Source organism: Hippocampus bargibanti, linkage group LG02, assembly GCF_051943395.1.
Source record: "Hippocampus bargibanti isolate YZ-2025 linkage group LG02, ASM5194339v1, whole genome shotgun sequence".
NCBI classification, from domain to species: domain Eukaryota; kingdom Metazoa; phylum Chordata; class Actinopteri; order Syngnathiformes; family Syngnathidae; genus Hippocampus; species Hippocampus bargibanti.
This window is the reverse complement of record NC_142735.1, coordinates 7,952,060-7,965,005: the sequence shown is the minus strand read 5'-3', so window position 1 is coordinate 7,965,005 and position 12,946 is coordinate 7,952,060. Positions and strand designations below refer to the sequence as shown.

Below are 12,946 nucleotides of genomic sequence, written 5' to 3'. Positions count from 1 at the left end.
AGTCAGAAGTAATCACAGACCGTATGAGTAGGAATAAATGATCTGTCTGATGGAATAAGAACAAGTCCAAATGTTGATTTATTTCATTAAGACTGTGGCCTAATTTATACGTAAAGCAAACCATTGTCTTGGAAAAACAACACAAGGTCTTCACAATAGTCGCAAAATATATGATTTAAAATCACAAACACATTTCAAAGTTGTATTAGTATGAAAGTGGCACATTTCCTGACATGTCAGTTGTGTTAGTATATGACAGACAATAATATATTTTTCGGCATTATAAAAAAACAGTTTTGAAGGGTTCTGATTGTTAGTCACTAACAATCATTGACAATATACTGTATGTATGTACACTATAAACACAAGTCTTGTAAATTAAATAAAAAGTCAATTGCACAATTGGTCTTGTCGGTGACTAAAACAGTCAAAATCATTAAAACGCTATGTTCTGTGATTTGAGTTCAAAAGGTAGTAGTGGGAAACCAGTAGCTGGTGGGCCATATACTGTGAAGGTTTAATTTGTTGTAAAACCAAATTAAACATTTGAAGTATTTTAAACTCCCTCAAAAAAGGTTAATCCATCCCTGTGTTAAGATGATTGATGGCTCTTACAATTTTGGCACCACACAGCACCATGTACAGACAGTGAATAAACATTTTATTTCCTCTTACTGACCACTCCTAAGTAAGCCTTCTCAATTTCGATTTCAGCCGGACATGTTTCTTTGAACTCCTCCCGCTCATAGGCATTGTGCAGGTATCGCCACACGCCCGTCAATTGGGCCGGGATGTCAAAGCCGCAGTACTTCTTGGAGGCAACCTGAATTGAAACGGAAGCATTAAAAAATATGACACGCTGAATCTTCATTCTGAGCCAAGGTGTACACATTTTAACAATCATAAACAGTCCATTTTTCATCATGCACTTTTGACTGAGGTCATGGTCATCCTTAATGTACACTTGTTCCTTGCCATATCCTTCACTGTCTGTAGTCGTACATCTGAAATTTTATGTAGCACATTTCTTGCTATATTGTTGTGATTTATAGTGAGTTTTCCTCACTGATTGTTATTATAGACTCCCGTAGCAAGATTTGCAGGAAAGAATAAGGAAAGAAGATGCCCAAAGTTGGGAATACTGTATCTTATGTTTAATGAAAAAAATATATATAAAATATAATGTGTTTAGTGCAAAGCTTGCATAACTCCATTATGCTGTAAATATTGTTAGCCAGTTTGAAAATAAAATGTATGATTATTAATACTGCCAGTGCTATAGTGAACAAATAGTAGGGAAAACAAACACTTAATAAGCACATTCTCTCACGTGCTACCAATGTCAAAAACTTGAATTATTCAACATGCTGCCGAAACGTCGAGTTGCACATTCTCATTTGCTGACTGACATCACTCAACAGGCAAGTCCACATCTTTTGAAGCCACATGCATTCACAATTACAGATAATTCAATCTAGAACATGAGGATGGTGACCACACGGTACAGAAATAATACTAGCACCTCACGTGCATATTTTATATTGGTATTATCTACAGATAATATTTCTGATAGATGTGATTTTCATCTGGTGTATGTGGGAATGTACAACAAGGGACTATGATGCATCCAAACAGAAACAAACAGAAACAAAGAACCCTTCACACTGAAACTGAGGGACAATTTAGTGTTCAATTAGTGCATGTTTTTGGAATGTGGGAGGAAACCGGAGGAGCTACGACATCTGCACTATGAAGTCAGCTTGCTACCCACGCGACTACTGGGCCATCAACTACAATGCAGTCGATCTTTAATTATACATTACATATTGGAATAGCTGCAATGCTTTTATACTGAAAGCGCCTGACCGGATGCGAGACCATGACTGCTCGAGCTTGATATTCAATAAACTGTTGCGTGCTCGAAACCAACAGAATCTTGTTTACATTACACATGTTTACATAATGTACTAACAGCTGGTCTGGTATTAATAAACGATTCGTCGTTCATCGACAAAATGGATGGTGTGTTTTCATTTCAGACTTGCAATCTGTGATTGTCTCACCCTGATGACATGCAGTTTGGGGAGAAGGTTGCAATCGGCTAAAGTGAAGCGATCCCCATCCAGGAACTTCCTTTTGGAAATGCCGACTGTCTCACTTGAATTGTGGTCGATTTCTTCGGGAAGGGGAGAGTTCAGGTAATTGTCCAAACGTTTAAACTCCCGTAGCAGGTTTTTCTCTTGAACTGAAAGATCAGACGGAGAATTTTGTCCTGATTGTTTAATTTGATAAAACGTCAACATTCCTCAAAAGAAAGCCCACTCACAGGCATTATTCGGTGTGTTCTTGATGAAGGCGGAAAACTTTGCAAAAATGTCAGCACCCACCTCAAAGGACTCTTTGTTCAGAGGGCTGAGGTGAGGATACCTGCAAAGGGAGGAGATGTTCGTTTTCAACATGCTTCTAATTCATCTCGTGGGACACTTTATTAGATAAAATGTAATTTGAGTGAAATCCCAACAGTGTTGTCTTTAAAAAGGATATGGACATGGCAGCAGGGTTACCTGGCAAACCATAGTCGTATTTCCACAACACAAACCTTTTCAAGAACCTTGCTACCTATCCTTGTACTTTGTCATCATCGTATTTCCTCATTCTCCTGGGTCCGAATGAGGTCCTACAAGCCCCTCAGGTCCAAATATGACAGTGTCGTATCTAAAGGATTGTTACTCATGAATACTGCACTTCATAGTCTTGTCAATGGACAAACGGTTGATCCATAATTGTGTTTTCCTGTGAAATACTTAAAGGACGCATGTGCATTTTCAGATCACTGTGTCATAATAAGTCTGGTGTGATTTCAAACTATTAGGATTGGTTAATTGTTGAAACCCAAGTCTAAAAATGTGAGTGCAGAAAATGCAGTTATAGTAGTGACAGCATTTGTGCTCATGAGACAGCACTTTATTACCAAGCCACTGTGCTTGGTAGTTAATGTACAGATATATGCATGCTGCACATACAGCATACTTTGTATTATTATTTCCAGCTTGCAAACAATATTCATTAAGTGTGTGTTTGTTCATGAAGAATAAAAAGTCAGATGTTTTGCATTTTGATCCGTCACTGGTGATCATAGAACCGTGGTAAACACTCAACCGTGAGTGTTATACAGTCACACAACTACTGTACTTAACATATATGTACTCAAATTCACCGAACGTTGCGTTTGGTGTCAATTGTCATGTAAACATACAACCACAAAAAAGGGAAAAAAGTTTTCAATTAATCTTTAAAATGTAGGCACTGACAACATTTTGTGGGTCATGATGAAATTATCTGAACGGAGAGTTTGTTTTGATTCCCATGCTACGTTTGATCAAACGGTTCTAGTGGAGCTCTTCAGATGGTACAAAAGGCATATGTGTCGACTACCTGGGAGGGGCCAGTGTTTGCTCGAGGAACTCCTCGATTTTAATGAAGTCTGTTTTGAGGGTGCCATTGTAGAGCAGGAAAGGCGGGTTTGTGCCGGGGGCCAGATCCTTCAGCTCTGCGGGTTTCCTGAATTTAAGACATTAGGATGGAGAAATAACTTGCTGGTCTGTTCTGTTTACATATAATAAAGCAAAAGAAGAAAAAAAGAAAAAAAAAACAACATAGGTAAACCCACCCACCCCTTACTACTGGGGCCTGTTTTGTATTTTAAAACCCTCAATTACAGCGTCCATTATAGGCTTCCTGATCCTGTTTTTCCACCACTAATAACAAAGTTCGTACAATACGCAGGAGAGGGGGGGTGGGTTTGTTTGGAGGCGATTCAGACCTCTTATTACACACTATTGGTGTGAATTTTTTTTTTTTTTTTGTTGGGGGGGGGGGGGGGGATAATATCCCACTTCATTTCCTAATAGAAGTTCTTTGAGGACAAGACACTAACAGGAAATGGAGGCATGCTTACTTCCTCGTGTCAACAGTGGTCACGGTAAACTTGACTCCTTTCAACCACAGCACCATGAAGAGCCCCTGGCAGAAGGGACAGTTGCCCACGTTCTCGCCGTCATGGCCAGCCTGTCATACAAAGAGAAACTACATCACTTTCTTTCTTGCATGTTAACTAGGCACATGGAGGGTGGGGTCTTTGCTGGAGGATGTGATTCAGACATTGCAGCAGAATAAACAAAACTGCTCACATTGTGACCACATGGACTATTTCAAGTAGAGACTGTGGAGCAAACAAGCCTGTGAGAGGCTCCAGTCAGACCTGCAAGACGAATTTGAAAAACCTCTGGTGCGTCGCCGCTGTTTCTTATTGTGTTCTGTAACGTTGATGTTCGTTCCTATTTGTTAGGACAGTGGAACCACTAGATTTGAATGTCCCTCATTCGACTCAAGGGGTTTGAATATATTTGATGTCATCATTAATACCTCGGTCATACCTCGGTCAGTGTTTTAATGTTGGTTAAAAAAATCAATATCAATGGTTATCCTCTTTTCACACCGACAGGTTTTATAACAATTCATAAACTACCTACAAATTAAAATATGGTAAGCTATTATTTACAGCTTGTTAAAAAATATTCAGAACAATTTTTGACCCGGGAGCCCCTTATACTGTACATGTATGTGTCTGAAATTGGGTGTTCCTGTATCATGTTTTAACTAGCTGCATTGCCCAAAAGTCAAACACACCATAACCCGACTTTTAATGCTGAATAAAGCCAGACAACTTCAGTCCCTCCCTTCCCTCTCACAGAGCCAAGAAAGCACATTTCACAACGCTTATGTATTTTACAGCTCGGGAGATTTTGGGAATAACCTTCCAGGAAAATGCCCCACCCAAACTCAGCTGTCCTGTGACCCGGTATAGAAAATGAATGTTTTGTTGGGAGACAAGGATCCATTTTCTTGACCTCATGTACATGGGTGGGCGGGTGTGCCTGCTTTGGGGGCCTGTCATCACAGAGCATGCGCGCTGCTCACTTGGGCCGTGATAAGGTTGTGCCTGTGCTCCGATAAAAACAAAACAACTGCTCATCTGATGGGTACAAACATTAAAATACCAGGAGTGGATGCAAGTAAATAAAAATGACATGTTATTTTCTTGATTATATGCATTCTGGCTTTGACCTTTCACATTTTTAAGTAATAGTGTCTTCGTCAGGGCAAACAGTCTTTCTCCAAATGGAAAAAAATCAGTTGAAAAGTACTTATTTTTTAAAATGAAAATGAAATTGTGAAAAAAATGAAAAATTTTTAAAATAAAATGAAAATACTGACCTTAACAAATAACTCGATGCTTGGCTCCTTGTCTGAATGAGGCAATGCCATGCCGTCCCCAAAATAGAGGGTTTTAATTCACGTCAAAGTCGAAACAGCCTCAAAAATAAGTCAAAAGAGCGATAAACAAATGAAGAACGTCACGAGAGTGAGGGACACCTCAGGTCTGCTGGTTGCTTGCTATCACCCTCAACACATTTGACAAGTCAGTGGAGGGGGAGGACCCAGAGAAGGGGCGGGGTACACGTTCTTATAAAATCTGTGAGGAGAGCTTAAAATAGACACTGTGTGCACAAATTGCAATATGCAGGAGCTGATAAAGCCATGACTCAAAACACACATTTTAATGTGGTCAACTCGCATTCCAGTACTATGAGACAAATAGAGAGGTGGGGTGAGATTCGCTGGAAATATTTTCACCATTTAACACAAATCACATATTGGACATGTGGAGGAGTCTTCAAATCTTATACTCTATTAGTTTTCTTAAACAAATATTTTAATTGTCAATTTTTTCTTTCCCTTCCCATATCACTGAATAGATTAAATGGCTTTCTAAAAAGTCTTTATAAAAAAAATAACAGAGGAGTTTGACTCCTAAAAAACATTTCATTACCTCCTAAGCTGGAGGAATGCCATTTTCTTTCGAAAACCCCTAAAATGTCTGTCAGAAGAACCAATGCCCCATATTTGTTCCCAGCGCAAGTCAAGCACAAAAGGCAGTCTCACAGTGCACATTTTCTTATAGGACAACCGACACCTCCCGACAAGTTGTGTCCATAATTTGTAAAATGACTTCAAATGACTTTGACTGAGCGCATTTTACAAAGATTCCACTGCATATAGTTATATATTATGCTTTAAGACTCGCGCTGAATATTCATGAAGTCTTGTTTTTGAGTTGATGACACTGCCCGAAGTGACGTCACATTTGGTACGCCCCTGACCGAGAAAGCAACACACAATGCATTTTGGGTACTTTTTTTGTCTGAAAACACCGTGTTGATCGCGATCGATTGATGAAGGAAAACTACATAAATAACGCGATTGTGAATCGTTGTGTCGCAGCCAATTGTGGTAACACGTATAAAGAAGGTTTAAGTTTACACAAATTCCCCGCGGACACATCAACCCATTTCCAACGGAGCAGAGCAGTCGAGCACCAGCGGAGCGGAACGAGGAAGCTAACCAGAGTTTGCGATTCGGCGCTTGGATAGCGGAAGTTTGATGCATGTTTACTCATTTAGTCACACTGCGTGCTAACTGTGAGCTCACCTGGTGAAAAGAGCAATGGCCATATTAGTGGAGCAAACCGATCGGACAAATATCCACTTTCCACCGTGTCATTTTTTACTCTGTAGCGCTGTCGGAGCTTTCTCTCTTGTCTCAAAATCTGATGCTGGTGAGGTTGTTCGAATTGTGGCGGTCTCCTTTGTGTGTGTGCGTAAAACCCACCCCTCTGTCTTCTACCACGGATTTTAACCAATCACTGGCAGCTTTACGGTTCTGATAAGCGGCTTCATATACTGGACGAAACGCCGCTGGTGCGCCATCTTGTGCATTTTCTGGGCGCTACATCGGAGTCCAGACGGCTTGAATTGATACGGAAGCAACCATTTATGCTTTCCTCTTCACAACTATTTGATCATATTCATAACTGGATGAATAACAAGAAAGCATCTTCTACGAATCTGAACTCTCTGAAGCCATTGTTTTGATTCTGGAGAAAGGCAGTTTGTGACCCAAAGTGATGTCACGAACAAGGGGGCGGGACTTTCCGTATCTCTCCAGTTTCTAGCTCATTTGTGGCAGTTTTGGGACACTTTAAATCATTTTATTGGTGTTTTGCATTTGACTAAAAAATATCAGCCTGCGTGTTTTGGGTATTTTAGATGCTATAAAACGTTTTTCTGATGTCAGTTAAGAAACAAAAAAATGGTTTCGGTTGTCCTTTAACTCTTTTTCTTAATGTTGACATCTTTAATTTATGCTCTCAACTACCTCGGAAAATATAAGAATGAAAGATTTTAGGTCGTTTCCCTCTTCATAGAGGCATTCACGACAAAGCTTCCCAAGAGAAACGTCATTCAGAATACAAAACACTCAACATATTTCGCATCATTATACAATGTAACACTTGGAAAAATGTGCAACACTCTCACCTGCAAACATTGGGTTGTTCATCACGTATACACTTGCATACCGAACCTTTTATTCAGTCACGTTGTTGCGGCTGTTGCTGATAAGACTGGTCATCAATCAAACAAAAACGACATGTCTTTTTAAATATTTTTTAATATCTATGGACAAGCAGATCAACATTAGTCTTTTACAAAATTTGTTATTTTGATAAATTATAATAAAAAAACATTACATTCTTGCCATCTGTGTGATGGCTGGGTCCCAGCTGGATTGATCATTAGAGAAAAGGGTTTATACGTAGGCACTTTATTATCTATGTCTGTAAACGAGGTAGAGGTGTTGCTATAAAAATACTGTAGAGATGAAACAGCCCATTAAGAAATTACAATGTTTGGCTACATTCTGACCTTGCTGTTTTACTTCTCACACAACATGCTAAAAATGCCAAGAGGTGATTATGATGACCATTTTGTATTTGGGGGTTGGGGGGGCGTTTTATAGAGCATCTTCATCTATATTAAGTTCATAGCGTTGCTTGTTCTAGAGCCACAAGGGGACACAAGCCAGTGACTTATTGTGTCGGATAAATACAGAGCGTTGTGTCAGGGAGGGCATCCGATATAAAAGCTTGGCCAAAACACACATGCAAATCAAACCTCTGAAGATGGAGGACACTGATTTGCTGTGGTGAACCCTGAAGGGAAAAACCGAAAGGAAAAGAAGAGGCAATTATGATGAAAACCGACTTCCTGAAACAAAAAATAAATGTTCAACAAATGCGCATCCGTCCATCAGATACGAAAAAGCACATGGTTTTTGGTTGTACACAATTAAAATTTGTCAAACTAGCACATAGCAATTCTTTATTTTTGAGAGATTTACACCAGGTTACCACATTTTAACATGTTCAATTGAAATAAATCCAATATCCAATCCATACAAATTATTTTTTCACTAATGTCCAACACTAAGTTGGACATTTATTGCAAAACTCCTTTCCCCAGTGCTGCCTCTCCTTCCACGAATTTGAAGAAATAAACAGACTAAATAACACAAAGTGGCAAGAAATTCTCTTTAGCTGCCTTGGTAATTTTGAGGAGTGTTTATCATTTTACGGGAGCCTGAGAAATATGGACATATCACATTGAAATTCCAAAGAAAAAGTAATGATCCAGTTCCGGCTACCTACTGTACAGCTCATACTATATTACAGGAAGGCTGGACTTGTCAGGTTTGACCCTTCTCAACGGAGAAGAATGGGATTTACCTTCCTAATAAAGGAGTGTCCTCAAATATTGAATGAAATGATAAGCCATTGTTATTTAGTCAACTCCACTGCCAAGTAGTGTTTGTTCGCTATTGTGTGACAAATGATTCCATTCAGCATTCCGCAAAGGAAATATATGTGTGTGTGTGGGGGAGGGGTTACATTTAGATGTGCTTGCTCACTGTGACAACAGCAGACTTGAGAGGATGTACATGAAAGCAAATGTTCAAATAGAAAAAGAAAGTGCTGACTTTGGCATTGCTGGACGGATATTCCTCTATTTGGAATTTCCACTCTTCCTGGAAACAGCAGAGAAACGGGAAATATGGGAGCTTGCCATTGACCTTTCACTTACCCCCCCCCCCCCGGTTTCTCTCTCTCTCTCTCTCTACCCCCCGCCCCCCTCACCATAGACAAAAAGATAGGAAGCCACTCTCTGATTAAGAGGCACACACATATCTCTTCTGCGCACACAGAGTAAGTGGAAGATCATCCTGAAAAAAATGCCTTATCTCAGCAAACAGGTCCTTCTTTGTTAAAAAAAAAAGAAAGCAAATTTTTCCCACGAAAAAAAAAAGTCCTGCAACCAAGATAAAACTAAATTGTCTGTCAAATAAAACCAGAACTGTGAAATGTTAGTGTAAAATCACACATTCTTGCAGAAGCAGGATTATACATTTCTCACCAAAACTCAGCTCAAACAAACTCCAGTTTCCAACATATCCTTAACAATGGTAGCGAAATGGTCATAGGCAAAAATGTTTGTTCTTATCCTGTGAGTGTAAAGTGTCCTTGAGTGTTTTGAAAGGCGTAACTGCATTGGGCACAGAGCTGTTGATGTTAGGTAAGTTTAGCCTGACTTTGCTTGGCATCAAAAACTGCACTGTAAACAGAAAACAATTTTCGGCAGAAATAAAATATATTCGTGTAAAAAGTACAATAAAGTATTGTACAATGTACATATGCAAATGGAATCATTCACTGGTAAGTGGTTAATGACCAATTTACTGCAACGGGATAACTGCAAACGTCGACCAGGTTTTGGATCCACATACAAGATGCTGTGCGAAAATCATGTTGATTGAACCATAAAAACATGGTGCGATTGTTTGGCAACCAATTTGGGCTGTATCTGTCCAGAATGCCCATGATTCACATGAGGATAAATCGGTTCAAATACAAAAAGGATGGATTTTCCATTTTGGTGTACCTTAGTGAGCATAGTTTGTTTTATATGTTTGTTTTATGGGCCAATTGTAACTGATGGGTCTGAACTCTGCCTGGCAACAAGTGAGCAAACAAATCAGATGACCAGGAAAATAAATCTGAACACTTTTGTTCATCTGTTTTGGAGGATAATATAAAATCACAGCCAATCAGGATTCCGATCGAAATGAGTCATTCCGAGTTCCAAATATTCTGTTAAATGTGGCCTTACGGTTAAAAACAATGGCGTCATTGATCCAAGGATCTCTCTGCAGAGCCATTAACAGCAATTTGAGATGTGATAACAAAAGAGAGCACGATGACAGAGCTGAGGAGGTTTGGCTGGTTTCTCTCTTTTTTGGCTCTGGGGATCAACACTATACATTCAGCTCCCGATTTCTCTTGTAAGTACTCTTATGGTCATCAATTGTTTTTCAAGTCAAAAGTAGAAAATGGACGGAACCCACACAGAGATATGCAGTGTCAAGTTACCGTTCCGCTTATATTGTGGGTGCAAACGACTCATGTTAAAGTTAACCCTGAAAAATCTTAAATTTGAATAAAAAATATTTAGGATGAAACTACATTAAAAATATTTCCTAATTTGTATTCAATGTATAGTATACAGGTATGTTTTTCTGGCTTTATTTTTGACCCACTTTTCATTTCAATATGTATTTTTAAATTTCATTTTCATTTAGAAATATACCTCAAAGCAAAATTGATTTGATGCATAAACCCATAAGCCACTTAGCACACATATAGGGGGGCAGAAATGTTCAATTAATCAAAATGCTTTCCTCTCAAAAATACACTCATTCATTGACTATATTTCACATTTTGTCACGAATAGTATAAGGCCCATTTTCACCATATACAGTAAAGTCTCGTTATATCGATATCGGATATATCGATAGTCCCGGTTATATCGATACTATTTCTATGCACGCACGGAGAAAATTACATGCAAACGGGGTCGGATATATCGATAGTCCCGGTTATATCGATATTTTTTCGGACTCCCTTGAATATCGATATAACGAGACTTTACTGTACTTCTTTTGCCTGAAACATCTCTTCGGGATGCACCTCTGCTAGAATCGGCTACATCAGGGGTGGGCAAACTTTTTGACTCGCGGGCCGCATTGGGTTCTAAAATTTGACAGAGGGGCCGGGCCAGGAGCATTTAGAGGGAGTGTTTGGGCTGGAAATACTAAGCCTAAAGCATTAAAGGACAACCGACGCCTTCCGACAAGTTATGTCCATAATTTATAAAATCACTTCAAATGACTTTGACTGAGCGTATTTTACAAAGATTCCACAGCATATAGCTATAGTTTACGTTCTAAGACTTGCGCTGAATATTCACTAAGTCTTGTTTTCGAGTTGATGACGATCCCCATGTGACGTCACGTTTGGACCGCCCCTGACCGAGAAAGCGACACACAATGCATTTTGGGTACTTTGTTTGGTCTGAAAACTTCGTGTTGATGGTGAAATTAGAAGGAAAACACAACACATAAATAACGCCATGGTGAATCATTGTGTGTTGCACCAAGACAACTATTTGATATTCGCTGACACAAATTCCCAGCTGACAAATCAGCCCATTTCCAACGGAGCTTGGGCGCAATCTTCTGCATTTTCTGGGTGCTACATTGCTGTCATTGGCGGCTCGAATTGATATGGGAGGACTCCTTGAATCAATTGCAAACATTTATGCTTTCCTCTTCAGAACTATTTGAATCATATTCATAACTGGATGAGTAACAAGAAAACATCTTCTCCGAATCTGAAGCCATTCTTTTGATTCTCGAGCAAGGCAAGACGTCATGGCGTGACGTCACGAACAAAGGGGGTGGGACCTTCTGAAACTGGCCATTTCCAGATTCATTTTGAAGTCATTTTTATTGGTGTTTTTCATTTAACTAAAAATATCAGCCTGCCTGTTTTGGGTATTATAGACGCTATAAAACGTTTTTATAATGTCAGTGGGAAACACGAAAAAATGGTGCCGGTTGTCCTTTAAATGTAGTGTGTACAAACCTCATAGCACAGTAAGAACCCAATTTTTTAACTGTCTTTCAAATGTGAAAAATATCACTGATCAGTTAATAAATTTGTCTCAAGGAATATGGCGTTTACATACTATTTCGCAGATACTTGGAGGAGGAAATGGAAATAGATTAAAATAACATATGCACTGTGATTCATCAAGATTGCGTCTGTTTTTAATAAGTTTTCATTGGAGGGGCAAAGTTAAAGAAATCAACATTTATTGAAAAATGGAATCACTTTCAACATTCAAAACATATTATTCCACAACGAAATATTCAAGCTCAATAATACCTACTTGTGTTAAATTCCGCCATATCATAGATGGTTTGTCCTGACCGCGCGCTCAACAAACTCCTCTCAGACGCCCTCGCCTTCACGCGCAATCAATACACGTGTACCGTCGCCGAGCACACAGACATAGGCAACCTGCAGTGAAATTTGCATACTCGGCACGGCAGCCAATCAGAAGCCTGCTTCTTTCTTCCGGACTTTCGCAAGCGTTATAAAGTCGTCCAATTGCATATAATTTTCCGAAATAGATGCACAGATCCTCAGCCCAGAAGAAAGATTCAAAAGAAGCTAACAACATATGTGACGCTACAAAACGTAAATTTACATTAAACCGTGACTGTAAAGTCTACGTGAGACTCATGAAAGGGGCTAAGTGGCTTGTAGGAAGCAATCCAAACGTTGCATTGTGCACCACAATGACAATCGACTACTGCAGCAAAATCTAGCCATGCATATTTACCGTAAATTATGCAAGGTCGCATTTGTAGTAGGTACATTCTTGATTTAAAAGAAAACGTTATACTTTGTGACAATGTTTTTTAATGTGATTAGTTGTCTCATTGTGCTTCAGGTTGTGAAAGATGGGGCAGGCAACTTTTCAGTTATCTGCCCTGTTGTCCGCTGACTTTTTTGTCATGAGTTTCAGACGCTGTTTTTACTATAATTTGGGCAGGTTCGGCGGGCCGGATTAAAAAGCCTAACGGG

At 39.3% G+C, this 12,946-nt stretch overlaps 1 protein-coding gene across 1 annotated transcript; it reads right to left on the bottom strand.

Moving 5' to 3' along the window:
- Window positions 1-50: 50 nt before the first annotated feature.
- Window positions 51-5,472, bottom strand: clic2 (CLIC family member 2). The gene is made up of 6 exons (XM_089023451.1): window positions 5,278-5,472; window positions 3,959-4,068; window positions 3,436-3,561; window positions 2,327-2,427; window positions 2,064-2,245; window positions 51-823 (listed from the first exon to the last, which is right to left on the bottom strand). Exons 1-6 carry the CDS (start codon window positions 5,326-5,328, stop codon window positions 662-664), a joined length of 732 nt encoding a protein of 243 aa, XP_088879577.1. The 5' UTR covers window positions 5,329-5,472; the 3' UTR covers window positions 51-661.
- Between the last annotated feature and the right edge of the window lie 7,474 nt (window positions 5,473-12,946).

Excerpts from the sequence above, each read along its gene's own strand:
- clic2 (XM_089023451.1), bottom strand. The coding sequence starts at position 5,328 with ATGGCATTGCCTCATTCAGACAAGGAGCCAAGCATCGAGTTATTTGTT. Across the intron at positions 4,069-5,277 it reads GCATCGAGTTATTTGTTAAG|GCTGGCCATGACGGCGAGAA; the intron begins GTCAGTATTTTC and ends TTTGTATGACAG. Across the intron at positions 3,562-3,958 it reads ACCACTGTTGACACGAGGAA|GAAACCCGCAGAGCTGAAGG; the intron begins GTAAGCATGCCT and ends TCTTAAATTCAG.